The 25464-nt window shown below is 32.9% G+C and overlaps 2 protein-coding genes across 2 annotated transcripts; both read left to right on the top strand.

The window, feature by feature from the left end:
• Positions 1-2262: 2262 nt before the first annotated feature.
• LOC105420267 (uncharacterized) lies at positions 2263-7017 on the top strand. Its single transcript, XM_088865516.1, has 4 exons — positions 2263-2791; positions 2871-2952; positions 3124-3217; positions 5874-7017. Exons 1-4 carry the CDS (start codon positions 2672-2674, stop codon positions 5896-5898), a joined length of 321 nt encoding a protein of 106 aa, XP_088721642.1. The 5' UTR covers positions 2263-2671; the 3' UTR covers positions 5899-7017.
• Positions 3823-9331, top strand: LOC148782556 (heavy metal-associated isoprenylated plant protein 9-like). The gene is made up of 2 exons (XM_088865517.1): positions 3823-4322; positions 8854-9331. The coding sequence occupies exons 1-2, from the start codon at positions 4205-4207 to the stop codon at positions 9018-9020; spliced, it is 285 nt and encodes a 94-aa protein (XP_088721643.1). The 5' UTR covers positions 3823-4204; the 3' UTR covers positions 9021-9331.
• Positions 9332-25464: the final 16133 nt, after the last annotated feature.

The raw sequence follows: 25464 nt of genomic DNA, 5'->3' as shown, positions 1-25464 counted from the left end.
ATGAAGGAAAAAATAAAAAAAACATACACCTAATGTCTTAAAATTCAATAAAGACGAACCTAATGTCTTAAAATTCAATAAAGACATTCTGGCTATGGAAAAGTATCCTGAGTGAAAGGGTGAGATCTCATATCCAATGACCGAAAATTAGTCTCATATTTTATTTTTTATTTAAATAAGTTACTTATTGGAATTTTCGATGGTAGGTGTAAGATAAATATAAATAAATAAATAATAATTTAAAACTACTCTAAAAATTCAAATAAGTAACTTATTTAAATAAAAATAACCAAGGCATCCGTAGTTCTACATTATAAGGTAGCATCCTTATATAAACTTTTTCCTTTTAAAAATGTTATATATATGTCTTAAGAAACATTTCGTTTATGGGCTGCACATGTCGGCTAAGTGTTACTCATAAAAAAAAAAAAAAAACAGAGCTAGTCAAGATCCATAACTAGCACTTTCGTTTTTTATAGGACGTGCTGAACTAAACGTTGTCATTGTGAATTGCAAGATAAACAAGACCTAGTGGAACAGTCTTGTAGTTTTTATAGTGTTTTATTCCTGTTATGGTGGAAGTATACTGTACATTTACTCCCTCATGCTAAAGAGGTGCTTGGAAGGAATATGATATTTTAGGACACACCTAAGAATCCCTCTATGATCATTTTCAAAAGGAATGTATTTTGGTGTTTTTTAAACGCCTAGATTTTCCCATCCAAAAACTTTTCTTTTTTTTCTAATGCTAATTCCCGGTTGAAGAGGTTAAAGTACCAAAATTTTCAGATCCCAAAAAATAGTCCTAGTTTGGGGTTGGGTTAGCGGTGGCAACAAGCTCAGCCTGGGTTGGGCCACCCCTAGCTTTATCCCAGCTCTAGTCCTTGTCGGGACCAGGCATGGCCCTATCAAAGATGGGTAGCGATAAAATTAATAAAAAAAATAATGGAAAAAAATAGAGAAAAAACAGCGAGGACCTATCATAACCCAAGTTCATGCCTAACCTGGTCTTACATTTGGGCCTTGACGGCCCGGCCTTGGCCGGCACTTAGGCCAGATTTTGTGGCCAAGGCCCTAGTTTTTTAGCGCCGGTCAGGGCCACCCAGCCCATTGCCACCTGGTTGGGTACAAATAGAAGAGATAGCCCTGCGGAAGCATAGAACCCTTTGACTTTCTTAATATGAGTTCCTTGTTTTCCCCCACTTGTATTTGGCCTAACAATACCAGACTTAGTCTCCATGTTATCTTTGAAACGGTATCCATTCATAAATGAAGCAATACAAAGAAATGTGTATTTTAATTGCGTCAGCCTTAAATAAACCCCCACAATTATAAAGAAAATGAAGGGTGAAGGCACAGAGCCGCCGGTCCTTATCTCAAATGCAGCACTTTGATTTTCTAAGTAACCTTGATGCAATAATTGGAGGAAGAAAAACCTACAAGAAATTGAGCTGTAAAGCTTTCTCCACTGACACATATAGAGACTTTTGGTATCCTACGAGCAAAGACAAACAATTTCCTTTCATTTGAACTGGTGATTTAAAAAATGCTGGGTCAATATGGAATTATCTGGTTTGGTTTAGGAATAGGTAACCCCATTCTACGTATATATAAAAAAACGGCGGAGTTCACATAAAAAATGATGGTTCTATACAGTAAAACAATAATTTTGGACCGTCGATTCACTGATTTGGACCGGTTTTTTGTCAGTTCACCATTTTGTCACGTGTTTTTTCTTCAGTTCATTGTTTTTTCAGCATATTAAATGGTGATCCAGACTGTTGAGTCACTGATCTGGATTGGTTTTTGAGATGCCCAATCTGAGTCACCAATCCATTTTTTTTTAAAAAATTGTTTCATATGGCATGGACCGCATTTATACATATGCGGTCCACGGGGTATAAATCATCCATCTTAAAGATGGATGCAAACCTGTGGTCCATCTACAAACAATTGGAACTAACGGTGTAAATGTTTTCTTAATAGAATTATTATTTTTAGTTTTTAAAATTTATTTATTTTTTCATATTCATGATCTCCATGTTAGGGATTACATGACCTTAAAAATTCGGTAAAAAAATCCATCTCAAAAATAGATTTTTAGGAGGCGACTCATTTCTACATGGACTCATAGAAACTGTGTCTTTTTTTAAATTACTGATTTTCACAATACTAAGAAAACCATGAAATCATGGAAATTAATCAATAAAATTCTAAGAGATAATTAAAAATATAAAGAGCAAATCTGACCTCAAACAAAGAAAAACAAAAAGGGTAAGTTCAAACGCAGAGTCTTCCATTAATAATGTACTTACTCAATTTTTTAATTATTTTCCCTGCCAAAGTTACGATAAAGAAAAGGAAAAATGGGGTAGTGGGTCAGCAATGATCTGCTGAGTGGACGGTGGGATGGATGAAGAAGATTCGACTTGGGTGAATCTGAGCCGTTGGATGATGAATGAGTTTGTGAGTTGGTGGTATATGTAAAGGGGTATATGAATGAGGTGAAGAAGTTGGGTTGCTTACTTTGAAAAGAGAGGAGATGGGTTGCTTATGATGATGATGATGAGAGTGTTATGCCATCACCATCTGATAAATCATAGAACGATGATGATACTGCTATCATTCATGGGAGCATGATGGGGTGCCTGAAATTCATCTCAGAAGTGTTATGGCTTTGAGCTGGGCAAAGAACACGTTTCTCTCTCCTAAACCTAAGGCTCTTTTGATTGAGAGCTCATCCCCTTCCATAACCAGTCTTGCATATGCAGAGTCCTTAACAATTCCATTGGTAGTTTCCTCTCTCTCTCTCTCTCTCTCTCTCTCTCTCTCTCTCTCTGAATTGAGCTAATTTTGGTTTCGGCGAACAGGTTCAGGTGATCGTTCTAACCGCTGATTTGTCGTGTGCCGATTGTCGAGAGAAGGTGTCCATGGTGATTTCAAAAATGGATGGTGGGTGATCTTATGAATTTGAAGTTTGTGTGTTCTTTTAGTTTGATCTTTGCTTTATTGTGTCTGAAAATTCTTGATGGTTGGCTTTAACAATTGGAATTTGCAGCTTTACAGTGATTTTTATTTAATTTGATCTAATTTTTTATGATGGGTGGCTTCAATTGTGGGCAGAGTGTGCTGAGTCTGTGATTTTGGATATGGCTGAAAACAAAGTGATTATCAGATGCAAAGTTGGGGGGAAGAAAAAAAGGAAAGAGAGGATGGGGTAAGGTTTGAAGTGTTTGTTTAAGCTTTAGAGAGAAGAAATGTTGGCTCTCTCACCTAAGGAGTACCTCCTCTTCATATTCTTGTATCGTACATAGAATTCAATTCAAATTTATACAATATGTTTTCTATATCTGCTACCCCCAATGTCTCCCCCCTCCCTTCCTTCTCTCTCTTAAACATTCTTTGCAAAACCGGGCGGGTCAACTTTGGCCCCCCTGGTTTGCCGGATTGAGTTTGTCATCTAAATAATTAATAAATAATAATGAAGAGAAGTTAAAAATCATTAAAAAAAAAAACTTATTAATAATATATATATATATATATATATAAAATAATGTTTTCTATCATTTTGGCAAAGCTTGAAAAGTGTTTGCCATGATACTCATTTTTATTTTTTTTACATTTTTCCTTTTCTAGATTATTTCTAAAAATTACAGCACGTTACAAATTAATTTTTCAGAATCTATTTTTTTTTTACTAATTTTTAAATTTCATGCGGAAGTGATTTGTTTTAATTTCACTTTAAATATATTTTTCATATTTTTAAATTTCTTTTATTTTTTTAACACTTTTTAGCCTAGTGGGAACTTGGCACGCCAAAGGCTGTTAGGGTGCGGGAGAGGTGGTTTGTTTCTTGAATGAGTTGCGTGAGATGATTGAGGAATTCCCCTGGTGAATTGTGGGAGGAGAGAGAATCTGCAATGGCTTCTGTGGACGTCTCGCCAATCCAAAGGATTGGAATGAAGACGGGTTCACGCCTTCTTCCTTCTCCAACCACATTAGAATCTGATTCCATCAAACACTAGAAAAGCAATTCTCCACAACTCGCCCACCTAAAACCCACATCCATTAACCCCCCTCCCCCTCTCTCTCTCTAAAAACCCAAGAGGGAGAAGAGAGAGAAAAAGCATGCCTTTCTCTCTCAAGACCACCTTCTTTCTAAGGCAGTTCCACATGATTGAATTGGCCTGAAAGTGGCGGCTTAATGTCGGAAATAGATGGCTTCGAGCCCGGCCCAGTTGTATATAAAATGGTTCTGAGGATCAACATAGATTGCCGTGGGTGTTACAAGAAGATCAGAAAGGCCCTCCTCAAACTACAAGGTACAAACTACCCACTTTGTCGTAAATGAAAAGGGAAAGGTACACTAACCTTAGCACATAATGCAAAAAGCCTACATAGGGGTGGCCATGACCCGGCCCAGCCATAAAAAAAAACCTAGGACCTGGGCCACAAAATGTGGCCTGAGGCTGGTCCTTATATTTTTCTGTTTTTTTTTTTTTTTTTTGCTTTGTTTTTCTTTAATTGTACTCGGTTTGGCTCCACCCTACCCGGCCCTCGGGGCATAGAGAAGGGTGATGGCCATGACTGGGCACGACCCAGGCCCGATCCGTTGCCAGCTCTATGTGGCGTTTCTTATAATGAACTTTCCTTTCATGGGTGGGTGCCCGTTAATCCTAGTGCTTTGGAGCCCTTTTGATTCCATTGCTCATGAATCAAAAGTAAGAAGATTGAGACGAAAAAACTTTGTTTTCATGGTCCCTTGAAAGGTGGGAGAGAGAAAAGAAAAGAGAGGAGGGGGATGGAATGGCAACTTTGGGGCCCATCTCTCTCTATCTCTAGAATGGGCGGTTGTGGTTGATCCTCTAATAGGGAAATGCGTTTTGGTTGGATATTAGGGGACAATCTTGTCGCTTCCAAATGTGTTATATCCTCAAAACAAATGTGTGCTTTTATAAATGGGTATGGTTTGCTAGAAGCTGCTTTAATAATCAAAATTAGGTGCACCTCTAATAATTTTGGTATAAAATATTTGTATGATGGCTTGAGAATCTATTTTAATCTTTAATTATAAAAAATTTAAAACTCTAAAAATGGTTCAAATTAAACAAATCAATAAGTACATGAAAATCTTGAAAACGGACAGCCTAAATAATGTAAGTATTGTAAGATATACTATTTTTGTGAGTTAATTTATATATATATATATATCAAATTTGAAATTATCAATTAGGTGACTTTTCAAGATCAAAACAAACTTTTCAGTAGAATTTTTGAAAGGTAAAGTATATAATGAGATCATGTACCTATAGTATAAGATGGTTACAATTGATCTTGACCATAGGATATAAAATTGGGTGGCTGTATTTATTTCATTGATCAAGCTCAAAGTTCAAAAGAAATTTTCTCAAACTTTCTGACCCACCCAAACTATAAAATCACATCAACTGGTTAGGTAAATAGTCTCATTGTATACGATCCTTTTTTAAGAGGGTGCAGCTTGCATATGGATGCATCCATAGTTGTAGAGGTGAGGTGCACCTTCAAATTTTATCATGGTATATAATTTTGATGTAAAATGTTTTTAGGAGTATCTCAAAATCTATTTTTATGTCTAATTATAAAATTTTAAATTTCAAAAATGGTTAAAATCAAGTAGATCTATAAACATATGAAAATCTGAAAAATTGGCGGTGTAGATAATATGTTGTAAAATACACTATTTTTGAAATTTAAAATCTTTTTATTTTTCATAGTTATACATCTATGATCAATCAAAGGATTTTTCAACATTAAAATTACTTTTTTGGATAAATTTTTAGGTGCATCTACATTAGCATCCTTATATAAACTTTTTCTGTTTTAAAATGCAGGTACGAGATGCCAAACATTATATAAACTTTTTCCCTATAAATCCATCAATGCTTCTTGTAGTTTAGTGCCCCCAGCAAAAGGCAACAATCACATTAATAATTTGGTAGAACTTCCGTACACATTGTGTTACTTGTGTGACGCATTGATTATGCACTCATTTAAGCTCATGTAACAACGGCATCAAGCTGTCAACTTTGTTCCACGTAAGTGAGGCGTGCAATGGCCCGCCCCGCCTTAAAAGACTAGGCCCGGGGTGTGCCTCCCAATTTGGCCTGCCTTCGCCTTTTTCCTTGAATTTTTCTTTTTTTTCTTGAATTGTATTTGGCCCGGCACTGAGATGGCCAGAGACTCTTCAGTCCAGTCCAATCTAGCGGGCTCAAGCCAAGCCGGGCCTAAGCTAGCCCTACAGGTACGAGGTTGGCTAGAGCTAAGTGGTCTCGGCCAAGCTTGACCTAGCTAATTGTCAGCCCCAGAGGTGCACCTCAAAAATTTATTGGAGAAAGTTTTTTGGACATTGAAAAACTAATTAATTGATAATGATTTTAAGTCTTAAAAATAATGTATTTTGCAACACATTTATCTAGATTGTCTATTTTTAATATTTTCAAGCAACATGCATCTCAAAAACCTATTGTAAATGATGGTTTTAGTACTAGAATCCCTCCTATTTATCATATTGATCAACATGTATAGGTATATAAACAAAAACGATTTAAAGTTTAAAAAACGGTACATCTTGTAACAATTTATTTGCACTATCCATTTTTGAAGCTTTCAATTTTTTAATTTGAGGTAAATTTTTATTTTTAATTGCATCTTTTGGCAGGGTTTGAAGGTGCTTCTCACTTTCTTTCAAGGTGCATTCATAAATGACACCTTAAAAAAGTCTTCACAAAAAGGCTCTTGTGCAGTCATTTGAAAACGATATCACTTGTAGCGCACGCAAGTATACACTATAATCCATACACTCATAGAAATGAGCACGAGCTTTCATCACCATCCGTTAGTGGATGGATGATATTGAATAGGACTACGAACTATAAAAAGCACCACGACCCAAGTACCTATCGCATCGTCATTTCATTATTGCTCCTCCGAGAGCTACATACACTTGTTGCCATAATTCTATGGAAAAGTATGCTATAAGAATAGGAACAAATTTATATAGAGCCGAGGCTCTAAACAATCAAATTAGAGCTCACCTAAAAAATTTCACTAGAAGAAGTTGTTTTGATGTCCAGTATCCTCCAATTGATCATCTCGACATCAAGATGCATGGACATGAGAAAATAATGGATTTTAAATTTTAGAAATAGTGCATCTTGTAATACATTTTTGGACTGCCAATTTTCAAGATTTTCAAATTTTCATAGATATGCTTGATCTACACTATTTTTGAAGCTTTTAATTTTATAATTAAAGATGAAAATATATTTTAAGGCTATCACAAAGATTTTCAATATTAAAACTATATTTCTTGATACTATTTAAAGGTGGGCAAAATTTGAATGTTTAGAGCCTCCTCTCCATACAAACTGTACCCATAAAAATATTTATTTTTAGTACAGAGAAGTCATAATCATTTTTATTTGTTAGATAATCACTCTTGTTTGTTAGATGTAAAATCTAGTCGTTAAGATTGTGCTATTGACCATTCTCAAAGATAAAAAAAAGTTCTTCATACTTTGTGGTACAAGTTACCTAGATTCCATAGTTTTTGTATAAAAAGTAAATAATATAACGCAAAAGTTTATATAGAGCCGAGGCTCTAAACAATCAACCTATAGCCTACCTCAAAATTTTCACTTGAAGAGGCTGTTTTGATGCTCATATCCTCAAATTGATTATCTCGACATCAAGATGCATGGACATGAGAAAAAAAAGGATTTCAACATTTGGAAATAATGTAGTTTGTAATGCATTTTTGGACCGTCAATTTTCAAGATTTCAAAGTTTTTTATAGATCTGTCGTTTTAGAGTATCTTTAAAGCTTTCAAATTTATAAATAAAAATAAAAATATATTTTATATCTATCACAAAAGTTTCCAATAGTGAAACCATACTTCTCAATACTATTTGAAGGTAAGCTTTAATTTGATTGTTTAGAGCCTAGGTTCTATACAAATCTCACCCCAGGTTATAATGCACGATCTTCTATTTTTTAAGGATTGTCAGCTGTCGAATCCAACAATCTGACATGTCATAAACTTTGATAAATTTCCTTTGGAACATTGAAACTAGTCAACGGCACACTCATATTGTCTGATGATAAATCCAATGAGCAATTATACTTGTATCAAAAGTAAATAATTTCACTATATACTTTTCCAATTTCATGAGTTATTTGCACCACAATACTTCGAAGCAAATAGAAGAATGAAATACGCAAAAAACTTTACATGCGATCCCACCCACATATAAAACATATGAGACCCCCTGCTCTTAGTTGTCCGATATGAGTAGATTGCCATGATGACTTGAGCCACAATGTCACAAGATGGCTCTCGAGCATGGATCTTGATCCGATGGCTTAGAATATTTTATTTTTAATTTTTATTTTGTAAATTAATTTGTAAAAAATTTGACGCATGTAGTATACATTAGACATGGGTGTACATACGAAAAAAAATAAAATAAAATTCCTTTGATGGAAAATTATCAGAATTACTCTGAAATTTTTAGGGGCATTTTGGTTATTTATTTTTATGGGAATTATTTATTTTTTCTAGGAGCTCCCCAATAAGAATATGGGACACCCCAAATTTTACTAAAAAATATCAGTAGAAAAAAATTAAAAATATTTGGTGTGACATTGTGACAAAAGCAATTATAGCTGTCCATTCAGATCGAACAAACGAGATGTGGGGTCACATATAACTCGCATGTGGGTGGATTCGCACAGAAAGCTTTCCCAATATTTCATTGTTGTAAAGTGTTATAAACCTATTTTTAGTGATTTCATCGTTATGCCTGTTGTAGATATCGATAGCCATGTGATAGACAGGAAACAAAGCAGAGTGACGATTTGTGGGGCATTTAATCCACAAAAGGTGGCAATAAAGATGAGGAAAGCTGTTAACAGGCGAATTGAAATCTTGGATATCCATGATTGCATAACAGGCCAGTCCTTGTTACCTGAGTCTTAGTATATTCTTCATCATGCCACCACAAATATTTCTTTCTTTGGCTTTTTGAAAAGGAAGAAAGCAAAAAACATGAAGCTGGCATAGAAGTATTGTAAATGGTACTGTTTTCTTTAAAGGTTCAGTGATGATCTAAGGTGTTAGCTTTCATAGACCAAAGAACGATGGATTTAATTATCAGCACCTTAGATTTAATCATCATCTCCTTGGGGCACACCTCTCTCTCTCTCTCTTTGCAAATCTGTGGATTGTTTTCGGACCAATCCAAAATGTACCATATGTTCCTGCGCGAGTAAACCTGTTTCCTTTTACATCTAATGCATCTTTCCAAAACTAATGTAAATCTAATTCACTTAAATAGAGGATCCAGAAATAATGATACAAGATGGACCACTTTTAAAGCTCCATTTCATTTTTCTCCGTATCCATGATTGTGATGGTTTCATAGGCAGATTTGCAGAGTTTCCCTTCCTCAATACATCCAATGGATGTATTTCAAGTGTAGCAACATGCATCAACAACCATGCCACTTGAAACCTTGCGCATATATCAAAACGAAATATCAATGTGACGCAGCCGCGCCAAAAACCTTTCCTAAATATAAAACAAAAAAGGAAATTTGTTAAAATAAACTTAAGGGCATGTGAAAAAATATACTTATGTGGTTAGGTGTGGTGATATTTTCACATTAATTAACAGCTGATTAATATAACAAAATACACTGGGACCAACTAGTGTGAAAATATTTCTACATCTAACCACAAAGAAATTTTTCACATGAAAATATTTCACAAGAAATATTTTCACGTGAAACAAACGTGTTCCAAATATTAACTATTTAATGTTTTATCAACATATTTTGATTTAACTTCAAAATGCCCGTCAGAACACATGATTTTGAGTTAAAATACTATAGAAATTATAAAGAGTGGTTTCTATAAGGTTGCAACCTTAAATAATCCAATTACGACACACCTCCAAATTTTATCATAACATGTAATTTTGGCTTAAAACATTTTTAGGATTATCTGAAAATCTATTTTCATATTTAATTATAAATTTTTTAACTCCAAAAATGGTTCAAGTCTAGTAGATCTATAAACATATAAAAATCTTGAAAATGGACGGTCTAGATAATGTGTTGCAAGAAGCACTATTTTTGGGACTAAAAAAAATATAAAAATAAAAATAAAAATAAAAATAATATATATATATATATATATATATATATATATTAATATCATACATCTCGATGTCAAGATGATCAGTTAGAGAGTTTTAATCTTAAAAACAATATTTTTCAATGTATTTTTGAGATGCATGTATAATTCTACATTTTAAGGTTGCAACATTATATAAACATTTTCCAACTATGAAACCATAAGTAATTGAAAAATATATTGTGATAAATTTCCCAAACAAAAAAAATAATCTCAGGCCCATTTTTCTAGATACCATTAATGGAAGGGTACGATTTGTATAGAGCCTAGGCTAAACAATCAAATTAGAGCCTACCTTCAAATAGTATCGAAAAATGTGGTTTCAATACTGGAAATATTTGTGATAGCCTTAAAATATATTTTTCATTTTTTATTTATAAAGTTAAAGCTTCAAAAATAGAGTAGATCTATGAAAACTTAAAAATCTTGAAAATTGGCGGTCTAAAAATGCATTACAAAATATACTATTTCTAAAACTTGAAATCCATTTTTTTTCTCATGTTTATACATCTTGATGTCGAGATGATCAATTTGACGATATTTGAGCATCAAAACAACATCTTCTAGTGAAATTTTTGATGTAGGCTCAAATTTGATTGATTAAAGCCCGGGCTCTATATAAACTTTTTCTTTAATGGAATCTAAGGGAAAACCAGAAAACAATCATATAAAAGAAATTAAAGTCAGGAAAGGAGAGTACAGTGAATGGATGTACAGGAAAAGAAGGCCAACAAGGAACCATACGCTGAGAATAGGGACAGAGTTAGTTATATAATAGACACAGCTGTTGGGTAAAAGAAGAACACTTTGTTAGTGAAGGGACAAATCGAAGTATTGTCCCGATGTTACCGATTACTATAACGAAAATGCTTTTATAGGGCTAGGGCTGCGGCCCTATCAAAGTAGGTAAACCCTCAGCTCCTAACTCATCGATAATTATAATTCAAGTATTGGAAAACTTTTATAATGTAAACCCTCAGCTCTTAATTTATAGATAATTATAATTCAAGTATTGGAAAACTTTTATAATTTGTTTTGCTCGTTTTACTCATTATGATTAATGTTGGGAATCCCATGAGGGAGGGACACTAATAAAATTGTCTTATTATTAAAGCGGCACTTTACGAAAGTGAAAGAGGGTGACTTGTTGAGAAGTCATGATCCCACACAAATAGGGTCTCACATAAATAGGATCTTACATATGGTTTTGGTATGGGAAAACCAAAACCATCTCCCTTAGGCCATTTTGGGTGTGCACCTCTCTTGAACCATTTTTTGGGTGGACTTTTCTTGATGTATCAGAGATACATGAAACTTTCTTTTGCAGGGAAGAAAAAGCCAATGAAAGTTAGCATTCTCTTAGGGGCAGTTTGGATACCTGAAAATATATTGGATAGTATGTAGATGCAACCTTGGAAATATATTGTTAGTATTTGGCTATGTCTAGAAGAAATATGGGAACTGCATTACCAACAATTTTTTTTTTCTTTTTTGGCTTTATACCCATGGTTGAGTGTACAATCCCTATTAGCATGTAGCTTAAAGTTTATAATTGCATCAGGTATAAGAATTAGCCACACCTTTTGTATGCCTTTGCGTTTTGACTTGGAATCACAGGTTTTCAAGATATTAACACTTTACAATAACATACTTTTATTATGATAAGCCATTATATTTTTTATGCTTTTTTTTCTTATGCTAAAGCCTTTCGATCATCTCTCTCCAAAAAACTTTCATAGGCAAATTCAAAAGAAAAAAAAAAGTTGGATGTTAATACTTTAGAATAACATACTTTTATTATGATAAGCCATCATATTTTTTATGTTTTTTTTTTTCCAATGCTAAAGCCTTTCGATCATCTCTCTCCAAAAAACTTCCATGAGCAAATTCAAAAGAAAAAAAAAGTTTGGAGAAATTTTGCTAGTAACCTAGAAGGCTTTATGACTAAATGAGATGTATTGGAGGAGAAATTATGTTGGGGCATTGGAAGAGATTGAAGAGGCAAATTAATTTAAAAAAGTTCTAAAAAAAACAATTCAAGCACACTGATTTGATGATTTTTTGTGAGTGAACTCAAATATTTTGATTTTATTAGCAAACAATAGCAGTAGAAAAGAAAAACATAAAGGCAAAAAAATAAACAGATTGATCTTAACACAAGATCCAAATCTGTTTAATTTTTTGGAACAATAGCAATAAATCTATGGTTGCAGAACCAAAAAAATAAATTTCTATATCAAATCGTGTATATCAATTTTAGCAGAGAACCTATATCTGTTTATTTTTTTTTAACAATAATTACAATAACTGTGGTTGCAGAAGATGGGGTTGCCCCGTTTTAGGGGCTAGTTGAAGAAGTTATTGGTTGCTGAAGATGGGGCTACTGTGTTTTAGTTGCTAATTGATGATGTTTATATTTGGTAGCAAAAATCACGTAGAAAGATTTCTGATTACCCATTTACCCATTAAACATGTAAAAGATTTTTCACCTTAATCATGCGCAATAGATTTCCTGATTTTTTAGGAAATTTTCGGTAAGTTTTTTCCATTTTTTTACCATTAAAGTGTATCCAAACCATCAAAATGTTATATTTCTGTATAATATATTTTTATGTCATATTTTCGAATAATATATTTTTATGTAATAGATTTTCAAAGTTCCCAAACGGCCCACCTAAACAATGAAAATGTTATATTTCCGTGTAATCTATTTTCATATAATAGATTTCTAGGTTACCAAACGGCCCCATAGATAAAAGAAGATAGAGTATTATCCTTCTTTGAAAAGAGAAAAAAAGAGAGAGAGAGAGTTATCATTCTTCTTAGAGAGAGAAGAAGATGAAAGATAGAGAAAAAAAAGATGAAAGAGAGCCGTAATCATCTTCTTAAGTTTTTTTTTTTTGTAAGAGAAAAGAGGGAGAAATGAAGAAAATGAGAGAAAAAGAGAACATTTTCTTTTAAAAACAGAAAACATCTAGAAATAAAAGCAGTCTATGTGATCAGAGAGGGAAATCCTAAAGAGAATTATCTAGATGAAATCGGTGATCTCAATAAATGTTGTTTCTTGGTAGACTATTGTAACTTGTGAGTTTAATAGTATATTAGTTTTTTTCGCTCGTGGATGTAGCCTAAAAATATGAACCACATAAATCCGATGTCAGTAATATTTATTTCTTTATATGTTTTATTGTATGTTTTTTCATTCATACAACATCAACATCAACTTTGGCATATTTGTGTTTCTCATATTTCCTGGTTTCCGCTACGCGCATTAGTGCAAGAGGGTTCCAAGTGGGTGAGCTCAACAATTAAATCTTATCGTATTAATGTCGATGTTAATGCGCAAATGCGTACAGCAGAATGTGTGTGTAGGAGTGGGAAAATATGCAAATAAGTCAAATAACTAACTTAGATTTTACATGGTTTACTTTTTCAAGCTACATCTATGGGAGAAAGAGACAAATGCACTATTTATTACTAATTTCTTCTATAAAATTTTCTCCCTAGGTTTTCTTCTCTGAGGTGCCTATTCTCTAAAAGATTTCTTTTCTTTCTAGAAGCTTTTTCTCTCTAAAATAAAATGCTTTCTTTTTTCTTCCTTTGTCTCTACAAAAGAAAAAGCTTACGAAGATGATCACTTACTGTCTTTCATCTCCTTCTTCTCAACTCTTTTTTTCTTCTTTTTCTCTTTATCTTCTTCTTTTCTCTTAGAGAAAGATAATTCTCTCTCTTCTTCTTCTACTCTTTAAGAGAATAATAACTCTCTATCTTTCTGGATAACTTTATCTCTCTTTTTTTGCTCTCTTACTCTAAGATCTATAAGATCTTTACTGTTGCTTTTCCATTTTGTTCTTTTCCTTTTTGCTTTTAACCAATGGTTTAAAAAATGGATCGGTGGCCCGGATCGGGCACCCAAAAAACCAATCCGAATCGGCGAATCAACGATCCGAATCGGGAATCAGGTTAATCGGTCATAATAAAGCTTAAAAAAAATCCGAAAAAATTATTAAAATTCTTTATAAATATTATTTTTTAAGAATTCAATAAGAAATACTCCATTAAGAATTTTCATGTTTTTGAATAAATATGCGAATATTGATATGTTTTTTCCCTACATGAACCGCCATTCAGCATTTATTTTACATCACACAAAAGGATAAACATAGAATTATCATGGAATAAGTATATCAACATACATGGACAACAATAAAGCATAAAATTAGTAACATATGATCTAAAAATAAAATGATAGACGACGTTATTGTTCTTCTTGGTCATGCTGGTGCCATTGATTGAATTCGTTTAACAATTCATTGATTCGATCTAAAAACGAAGCACCGATATTAGCAGGCGTCTGACTATTCCCAAATCCCCGAGTGTTAGTGTTTTGTTATATTCCCGATCCAAAATCCCCGAAGCTTGTCCATCATTCATGCTCACCTGCACTGTCGTGCTCATCCCTACACTGTTGCTGTTGGGACTCGATACGTGAATAATATGGCTGGGATAGGGTGGCCTCAAAATCATCATCTCTCTCATTTTCTCTTTGAATAATATGGATTAAAAAAAAAAAAACAAATTTTCAAAAAAATCGATCATGGATTAAAAAAAAAAAATCACAAATTTTCAAAAAATTCTATCATGGATTACAAAAAAAAATTCGATCATGGATTAAAAAAAAAAAATCACAAATTTTCAAAAAATTCTATCATGGATTACAAAAAAAAATTTGATCATGGAATAAAAAAAAAAATACAAATTTTAAAAAAATTCAATCATGGATTACAAAAAATTCGATCATGGATTACAAAAAATTTGATCATGGATTACATAAAATTCGATCATGGATTACAAAAAAAAAAAAAAACATAAAAAAACAAAAAATTCAATCGTGGATTACAAAAAAAAAAAAAAACAATTCGATCATGGATTACAAAAAATTCAATCATGAATTACAAAAAATTCTATCATGGGTTACAAAAAACAAAAAAAAACAAAAAATTCGATCATGGATTAAGAGAGAAAAAAACAAACATTTCGATCATGGATTATAAAAAATTCGATCTTGGATTAATAAAATTCTATCATGGATTACAAAAAACTCGATCATGGATTACATAAAATTCGATCATGGATTACATAAAATTCGATCATGGATTACAAAAAAAAACAAACAAAAAAAAACAAAAAATTCGATCGTGGATTACAAAAAAAGAAAAAAACAATTCGATCATGGATTACAAAAAATTCAATCATGGATTACAAAAAACTCTATCATGGGTTACAAAAAATTCGATCATGGATTGCAAAAAAAAAAACAAACATTTCGATCATGGATTACAAAAAAAAAAACAAACATTTTGATCATGGATTACAAAACATTCGATAATGGATTACAAAAAATTCTATCATCGGTTACAAAAAAAAAAACAAAAAACAAAAAATTCAATCATGGATTACAAGAAAAAAAAACAAACATTTCAATCATGAATTACAAAAAATTCTATCATGGGTTACAAAAAAAAAAAAAAAAACAAAAAATTCTATCATGGATTACAAAAAAAAAAAAAAAAAATTCGATCTTGGATTACAAAAAAATCGATCAAGTATTACAAAAAAATCTATCATGGATTACAAAAAAAAAAAAAAAAAAAAAAATAAATAAAAAAATTCCGTACGGGACTCGTCGATTCCGTACAGTGAATCGGCGAGTCATTGTGCAGAATCGTCCGGTTGTAGAGAGAACCGGACGATTCTTCATAGTGACTCGCCGATTCACTGTTCGGAATCGGCGAGTCCAAACAGTGAATCGGCGACTCCAGTACGGATTTTTTTTTTTTAAATCCGTGATAGATTTTTTTGCAATACTTGATCGTTTTTTTTGTAATCCATGATCGAATTGCTTTTTTTTTTTTTTGTAATCCATGATCGAATTTTTTGTTTTTTTTTTGTAATCCATGATCGAGTTTTTTGTTTTTTTTTTTTTTTGTAACCCATGATAGAGTTTTTTGTAATCCATGATTGAATTTTTTGTAATCCATGATCGAATTGTTTTTTTCTTTTTTTGTAATTCACGATTGAATTTTTTGTTTTTTTTTGTAATCCATGATCGAATTTTATGTAATCCATGATCGAATTTTATGTAATCCATGATCGAATTTTTTGTAATCCATGATCGAATTTTTTGAAAATTTGTGATTTTTTTTTTTTAATCCGTGATCGAATTTTTTTTTGTAATCCATGATAGAATTTTTTGAAAATTTGTGATTTTTTTTTAATCCATGATCGAATTTTTTTTTGTAATCCATGATAGAATTTTTTGAAAATTTGTGATTTTTTTTTTTTAATCCATGATTGATTTTTTTGAAAATTTGTTTTTTTTTTTTTTAATCCATATTATTCAAAGAGAAAATGAGAGAGATGATGATTCTGAGGCCACCCTATCCCAGCCATATTATTCACATATCGAGTCCCAACAGCAACAGTGTAGGGATGAGCACGACAATGCAGGTGAACTCGAAGGATGGACAATCTTCGGGGATTTTAGATTGGGAACACAACAAAACACTAACACTCAGGGATTTGGGAATAGTCAGACGTCTGTTAATATCGATGATTCGTTTTTTGATCGAATCAATGAATTGTTAAACGAATTCAATCAATGGCACCAGCGTGACCCAAGAAGAACAATAACGTCGTCTATCATTTTATTTTTAGATCGTATATTAATAATTTTATGCTTTATTGTAGTCCATGTATGTTGATATACTTATTCCATGATAATTCTATGTTTATCCTTTTGTGTGATGTAAATTAAATGCTGAATGGCGGTTCATGCAGGGAAAGAACATATCAATATTCGCATATTCATTCAAAAACATGAAAATTATTAATGGAGTACCCTCATTTCTTATTGAAATCCTAAAAAACAATATTTATAATGAATTTTAATAATTTTTTCGGATTTTTTTTAACCTTTATTATGACCGATTCGCCCGATTTCCGATCCGGATTGCCAATTTGCCGATCCGGATCTGTTTTTTAGGAGCCCGATCCGAGTTACCGATCCGTTTTTTAAACCATTGCTTTAACCCTTCATTTTTTCATGAATCTTCGCTCATCTTTTTTTTTTTTTTTTTTTTTTGCTGCCGAGGCTCAATGCGGGCAAACTCTAAACGCAAAGAAGAACATCAACGCCTCCTCTTTCATATTTGCACATCGAAAACCAAGGAAAAGCATCAATAAAAATGCCTCCAAGAAGTTCTTGTTTTCATTTTTGTAATTATATATATTAATATTTAGAAAATCTATTAGAAAAAAACTAAAAGTCTTCCCATCCATTGGTTGAGGCAGGGAAGTGCTATCCTCTTCCCGCCAAACCAAAGAGAACTCCTAACTAAAATTTGACTGTTGATGATTGATGTCTTGTATTATGAAGAAATAGATCTATCAAGTTAGAGTCAAAGGGACAACTCCGGAAGGCTGTTAGTAACCTGGAGGAGTGTTCAGTGTAGGTAAACTCGGTTGACTAGGCCCATGCGGGGGTTCGGGGGTGGCAACCCTCGAGGAAATCTCAAATTTCTGTATAAGGGTATTTCGGTAATTTTTACAACCTATCTAGGACTCGATATATATCCGTTCATAGGTATTTATCCGTATATGGGTATTTTGATAATTTGTACGAGACCCTATATATATTGTAGCGATGGGGTTCTTTTTCGGGTTAAGGGAAAAAACGCATATTGCTTTGTAATTAGAGAGAACAGAGAGGCGTGAGGAAGAGAGCTATTGTAACCTTATTTTCTATTGATAGTAAAGAAGCTATCATCTCCCGTCGACGTAAATACGTTGCCGAACCACGTATATCATTGTGTTGTGGTTGGTTATCTATTTCTTTTGTGTTTGTTTCTTCGTTTTTGTTTTCGTGGATTGTTTTTCGTTTCGACATTGACTTCAGATTAGATTTTTAACTAAGAGAGCATTCGTAGCATACGATGTCGACTCATTGAAATGGCTAATCATGTTTTTTTTTTTTAAAAAAAATCATTGTATTCAAACAATACCATTTCGCCAATTTGGGAATTTCTCCTTTCAACTAATTAGAATCTACATGGGCTGGAGCTGAAAAAGCCAATATTAACAATGTAAAAAAAACGTAATTTTGCCAATAAAAAATGAACGAGCCCGGTGCTCCTAAAATGTAATAGGGATAATACTATCCAGACACAAGTCACATCTCAAGTTCAATTCCTACTAATAAACTACCAAAAAAAAAAAAAAAAAGGTCACGTAACCATTGTAGAATAGAGCCGAACAATAAACATGCGCGTGTTGTGATCGAAGTTGGATCCAATGATTTTTAATCCTTAATTTGTGACTTAATTTTAGTTGGTGCCGCCTATCCTCAAATCACAAATATGCCTAAACAAAGTACATTGTTTGAGGCAGCATTTTAAAAAACGCCGAGTCGAACCGGACTCGCCCGGTTCGACTCGGAATTCGCGAAAAGGGACCGGATCGGTTGAAAAATCGGAAATCGTCCGGTTCTAGAGAGAACCGGACGATTCCGCACAGTGACTAGCCGATTCACTGTACGGAATCGGCGAGTCCGTACGGTTTTTTTTTTTTTTTTTTTTTTTTTTTTTTTTTTTTTTTTTTTTTTTTTTTTTTTTTGTAATCCATGATAGATTTTTTTGTAATACTTGATCGATTTTTTTGTAATCCATGATCGAATTGTTTTTGTTTTTTTGTAATCCATGATCGAATTTTTTGGTTTTTGTAACCCATAATAGAATTTTTTGTAATCCACGATCGAAATGTTTGTTTTCTTTTCTTGTAATCCATGATCGCTTTTTTTTTTTTTTTTTGTAACCCATGATAGAATTTTTTGTAATCCATGATCGAATGTTTTGTAATACATGATCGAAATGTTTGTTTTTTTTTTGTAATCCATGATCGAAATGTTTGTTTTTTTTTTTGTAATCCATGATTGAATTTTTTGTTTTTTGCTTTTTTTGTAACCCATGATAGAGTTTTTTGTAATCCATGATTGAATTTTTTGTAATCCATGATCGAGCTGTTTTTTTCTTTTTTTGTAATCCACGATTGAATTTTTTGTTTTTTTTTGTTTGTTTTTTTTTGTAATCCATGATCGAATTTTATGTAATCCATGATCGAATTTTATGTAATCCATGATTGAATTTTTTGAAAATTTGTGATTTTTTTTTTTTAATCCATGATCGAATTTTTTTTTGTAATCCATGATAGAATTTTTTGAAAATTTGTGATTTTTTTTTTAATCCATGATCGATTTTTTTGAAAATTTGTTATTTTTTTTTTTAATCCATATTATTCAAAGAGAAAATGAGAGAGATGATGATTCTGAGGCCACCCTATCCCAGCCATATTATTCACATATCGAGTCCCAACAGCAACAGTGTAGGGATGAGCACGAAATACTGTAAATTAAATGCTGAATGGCGGTTCATGCAGGGAAAGAACATATCAATATTCGCATATTCATTCAAAAACATGAAAATTCTTAATGGAGTACCCTCATTTTTTATTGAATTCCTAAAAAACAATATTTATAATGAATTTTAATAATTTTTTCGAATTTTTTTTAAGCTTTATTCTGACCGATTCACCCGATTCCCGATCCGGATCGCCGATTCGTCGATCCGAATCGGTTTTTTGGAAGCCCGATCAGGGTCACCGATCCGTTTTTTAAACCATTGGTTTGAGGATTACAATGACTTCATACTAGTTTAGGGGTTGGTAGAGATATTAAATATATGCGGTTCATAAAGGAAATCCAAAATGTAGTAACCACCATAGGAAATGACTGGGTAAAGAACGGGATCTGTGATAAAATGCGAAAAAGATTGCATTAAAAAAAAATATTAGTGCATGTTATTAAAAGGAGTTGGCCATAAGGAGATAGAAAGGAAGAACAATAATGATGAATTAGAAAATGTTTTTGAGCGTGTAAAGTATGCTCCCGTGGGAGCATACACATACAACCACTCCCTTGGGCAAAAGAATAAGTTGGTAGGATTTTTTTAAATCCTCTAAATTTAGGGATCCATCTAAAAATTATAATATGATTATTTTCAAGAAAAAAATTGATCACCTCGATCCTCTAATCTTGGGATGTTAATTTTTTGAGGCACTTAGATTCGTCCTATTTGATTTTTCTTTCTTCTTTGAGGCAGGTTATTAGGTTCTAGATGCTGTTTTCCAGAAATTTTGACGCGAGTTTTATCCAGGAGAGCAAATGTACAATATGCTCCACGGATCTTTTTACAATGTTATTTATATGTTAACTAAGTCATGTAGGGAAAAGATGAATCTCAATGCTTGCATATAGTTTTGATGGTAATATTTTCATTGATAATTGCGACGTGCAAGAATAAAATGCATTGCAAAACCAAATTGGTAGAAATTGGAAGTCCAATACAAATAATTCAACGGCATCACAAAAACAACTCGTGCACCTCTCAGGGCCTTGTTTGGACCCGCTAATGGTAATATCAAAGCAATAGTCGTGCTTTCCTTTATGCAGTCCTGAAAAACAATGTTTATGTTTTGTGGAGTAGAGAAAAAAAGGTTTTCTTTCTTTTTTTTGTAATCTTAATGGCATTTCTTCGGTGTTTTTAGATAAGCAGCGTACAAGAATAGGTTCGCATAGAGGAGACAATGGGTTGGGTCAGGTCGACCGGAATAGTATTCAGATCGGACCTATACCCAGACTGAGGTCGGTCTACCCATCGGATTCGGGTCTAGTTGGGTCCATTGCGACCGTTAGGTTCACATGCATGGCTGACCAATCTGGAGCATCTGCCACTTCGAAATGGGTGGATAAAAGAAATGATGCTATTGCTCAAATTTCGTGCATCCAAATTACGCGTAATTAACCTAGACTAACTACATAATAATTGAACCAAGCCTAAATGGTAGACAAGATCGTAATGGAAATAAAACATGTACTAATTGCAGCTTTTAAAAGCCCAGGTTGGTGGGGTGGATTGTTACCCGGTGTCAGATCAATGGATCGGTGATCTAGATTAGGTTTGAATCAGTCCAAATCGGTGATCTAGCAAATATTAAAAAAAATAAAAAAATAAAATGACAATTAAAATAGGGGTTTATAGAGGGGAGATTTAAAGAGAATTAGAAAAAATATTAGATAAACTTAAAAATTTTTTAAAAAATATATAAAGAAAATTTAGTGATGAATTGGGCTGGGACCCATGCCATTCAGGGACTGGTTTGATCCTAATCAATTCTCATGGAAATCGCTTTCTGATTAATTGTAATAGTGTACTATACCTCCGTAGCGGGATATTAAGAATAGCGTTCCGTGTAGTGAAAGGGAACTATGTTTGAGACAAATTATTGAGATGGTTAAAGTATGAGTCAACATGGTTAGTATCAAACCATTAATTAACTTAATATCATTATCAAATACTATCTCTTTCAAATTCGGGGCAAAAGACGATATAGAGAAAGGAAGACACAAATTATTAGTATTTACAACATCAATAATTCTTTTGGAATAAATATTACAAGATAGAACTTCTTTAAAAAAAATCGATTCAATTGGAAATTTGGAGTAGATACTACAGTTACAAAAAGGAAATATTGATATTAATTATTTTGTACTTTCTATTTTAATAATTTTTAAACATTCTATTGTTATATTATACAACAATTATAATCCAAAATATAACATATTTCTAACATAATTATAGCAACAACAAGCATTTTTTAGAAATTTTATTCTACAACAAAAAAATGAAAATAAGTTGAATCAATATAGAGCAAAAAAAAGTCAAGAAAAATACTATACATTCCAAAACTCAAAATCCCTAACAAAGTTTCGCATTATAATATCAAAATTATTTTTAAAAAAATGTGAGCATTCTCTTTTGTTTTCGCCTAACAATAAAAATTGAACCAATAAAATTCGAGATATTTTTAGAACAAAGGGAAAAAATAAAGAAGATTCCCAAAGAAAATTTTACTAATTAGGAATGGTTTTTTTCAGAAAAAGACTTTTTTTGGGGAAACCCTAAACCCTATCAGTTTTGGGTATACAACAATCGGTTTGGAGCTAATAATTAGGTCAATAATAATCTAAAGGGATAAATCAAGATTCCTTTGAACTAAATTTGAACAAATTTGCTTCAAAATCGACATAGAAGTCAACAATTTGGCAGATTTTCAATAACAATAATATTACTTGAAACCCTATTTTGGGCGGATTTCATAATCAGGTAGTAGAAAACCCAAAATTTTTCTAGTTAGATCCATAAAAAAAGGGACAATAATCAATTGTATTGAACCAACAATCTTGTAAAGCGCTTTAGTATGGTAACTGAGAACAATACAATTCGGTAGATTTCTCATAAAAAAGAACCCCAATTTTTTAGTGAAAAAAGCTAATTTTTAGTGACTCAAGGGATTTTTAGAGTGAGAAAGGAAGCGGACGATCCCACCGAGTCAATGCATATTGGATTGCCCGTTTTTTGACAAGAAGCAACAATATGGGGAGGGTCTCGGCCATTTCCCAGTATATTTAGGGAGGCCCCTTGAAAACCGATATGAATTGGACGAGTCCGATCCGGATTGACATTTCTTTACACTATGTTATACCCTTTCGGTTACAAGGAAGGAACAACAAACAATCAAAGTCTATTTACTAGTAACTATTGGTATAATGCACTTTGCCTTGCCAGAAAATTTCAATAGACATGGCAGGTGGTTATTAATTTTAAGCAATATTTTCAAAATTGGCTACGTAAAAATGCAAAAAAATGAAAAAAAAGTGCTAAAAATAATTAAAAATAAGAAAAAAGAAAAATAAACAATGGAAATCATTAGAAATCTATAAAACTAAAAAAAGTATGTAAGATATGGATTATTAAAATTTGATATGGACCACGATATATTTTAGTAAAATAAAGAAAAAGAAAAGAATGGAACATGCAATAAAAAAGTTCCAAAACCATAAAAAAACTAAATAAAATATATAAAAAATGTATTATGAAATCATATATTGAAGATCTTTGACCAAAATTTTTGAGTTTTTAATGATTTTTTACAGGGGCAAGTGGGCCCCTACACCCTGGAACTCGCCTTGACCAAACGCGAAAGGCAAGTTACTCGGACGAGTGGACTCGACTGAGTCTTGGAACAATGTTTCTAATTCCTTGTAAGAATGGAGCAACAGGCACAGAGAAGTGGTTTACTGCTTTCAATGAGAACGGTTGTGTTTTTTATCACATCCAGGATTGATTGAAAAAAGTACTGAGGAAAGTTCCAAAGACTGCTCTTCGCCATTATTGATCATTCAAAAGCTCAATAGACAACTTGATTATTGAGTAAAAGGACAAAATACAAAAGCTTACTTGTTAGGCATTATTTAATGAAGGAAAATGGTTTGATAGGGCTGCAGCCCTATTAAAATAAGTAGAGCCTCATTTCATAACTCATCAAAATTGCAATTCACGTGTTGAAAAATATTTAAATCGCTCGTCTCAGCTTGAACATTGTAGTTGTGAAAAAAAATTAGGATTTTAAGTTATAAAAATAGTATATATTGCAACAAATCTTCTAGACCTCAGCAAGATTTGTACCATTTTTTTAATTTCAAAATTTATCGACGGTGTTGGAAATTGATTTTAGAGCTATCATGAATATTTTCTGATAACCAAAGTGCTTCCGGATTAGTTGGAAATTGATTTTAGAGCTATCATGAGCATTTCTGATGGCCAAAGTGCTTTCCGGATGAGGATAGTGGTATGGCTTTATTTTGTTTTCATGAATCCTATGCTTTATAGAAACTTCATCCTTTAATGAAATACTAACTTTGTACAACTTTTACTGGAGTTGTTTTGGTATTCTCTAGCTGGAGTAGTAGAAAAATGGGAATCCTTTTCATCAAGTTTTTTGTCAAGAGTTTTATGGATGTATCAAAGGAAAAATGAGATCAACGAAGAGAGGGGATTTATGTATTTTGTTATCAGATATAAAAGTAGGGATAATTCTCTCCACTCTTTAATTTGGTGTACTATTTTTTAATATACCTTCAAATATTTTGTTATCAGATATAAAAATAGAGAAAATTTTCCCATATACCTTAATTTGGTGTACCATTTCCCACTAGATCCACTTATTGGAAACATATCCAGCGGCATTAGCATTGAATATAAAAGTGGTTATATTTGATCATTTAAGGAAATGTATATATTGAGCACAATTATTATTTGTCTGGAAAATCAGCTATCACCCTGAGCCGTTAGTTAAGAAAGTGTACAGCTGGGAGTGTCATTCCTTGGTTCAATGTCGATACAAACTAGTGATAAGATATCTGATTTGATGGCTTTGTAGTGATATTACTTGGCAGTAACTGTACTCATGAAATTTTAACTACGTGTGGGAATCATTTTATTAAAAAAAAAAATTTATGTAAGGCATCAACTTTTTTTTCTTGGGTAGTTGAGTGCGGATGCGGTCTCCGGACCCCCACTCTAACCACCTAGCCTTGAGGCCATTCTTTATAAGGCGTCAACCTCTTGATCCACAAACAAAGGCCATTTCAAATATCCATTAAAAAGAATGTTCTGATGCCGGAAAACCATCATATTGATCATCTCAACCTCGGGATGTATGGATATAAAAAATGTATGGATATAAAAAAATTATTTCAAAGTCTCCTAGAATTATTTCAAAGTCTAAGCAGTGTGGGAAGGTCTATATAACTTAATGCTGAAATGGAAATATTTCAAGGAATATATGCATAGTGACAATTGTGAAAAGTTTAATTGGGACTCTGCCCAAATAATTTATGTTAGTTGTCGGGTTGGCTACCAGCCGAGAATGTGCCAGGCTAACCCTGGTCCTATATTGGGCCTAGCTAACCCTGGCCCTAGTCTGGCCATAACCCCTATAGGGCCAGTCCTAGGGGCAGCAATGGATTGGGTGGCCCAGCCCTAAAAAGCTAGGACCTAGGCCACAAAACGTGGGCTGAGGACCAGGTCAGGGCCGAGCAACTATGGCTATCTTTTTCTTAGTTATTTATTTATATTTTATTTTATTTGGCTCAGCCCAGCTTGATAGGCTCGGGTCAAGGCCTGTTTGGCCCAATTAGGGCTTGAGCCGGCCCTATGGGGTCTAGGGCCAAGCTAGGGCTAGGGCCGTCCAGGCCCATTGCCAGCCCTAGT

The sequence above is a fragment of the Amborella trichopoda genome, chromosome 4 (genome assembly GCF_054954075.1).
Source record: "Amborella trichopoda isolate Santa Cruz 75 chromosome 4, AtrichopodaSantaCruz75HAP2 v2.0, whole genome shotgun sequence".
Lineage (NCBI taxonomy): Eukaryota > Viridiplantae > Streptophyta > Magnoliopsida > Amborellales > Amborellaceae > Amborella > Amborella trichopoda.
Note: the sequence above shows the minus strand (reverse complement) of the source record. Positions and strands in the feature narration are given on the sequence as shown.

Coding starts and splice junctions, on each gene's coding strand:
- LOC105420267 (XM_088865516.1), top strand. CDS start 2,672: ATGGCTTTGAGCTGGGCAAAGAACACGTTTCTCTCTCCTAAACCTAAG. Junction 2,792..2,870: donor AGTCCTTAACAATTCCATTG/GTAGTTTCCTCT, acceptor TTCGGCGAACAG/GTTCAGGTGATCGTTCTAAC. Junction 3,218..5,873: donor AAAAGGAAAGAGAGGATGGG/GTAAGGTTTGAA, acceptor TTTAAAATGCAG/GTACGAGATGCCAAACATTA.
- LOC148782556 (XM_088865517.1), top strand. CDS start 4,205: ATGTCGGAAATAGATGGCTTCGAGCCCGGCCCAGTTGTATATAAAATG. Junction 4,323..8,853: donor GGCCCTCCTCAAACTACAAG/GTACAAACTACC, acceptor TGCCTGTTGTAG/ATATCGATAGCCATGTGATA.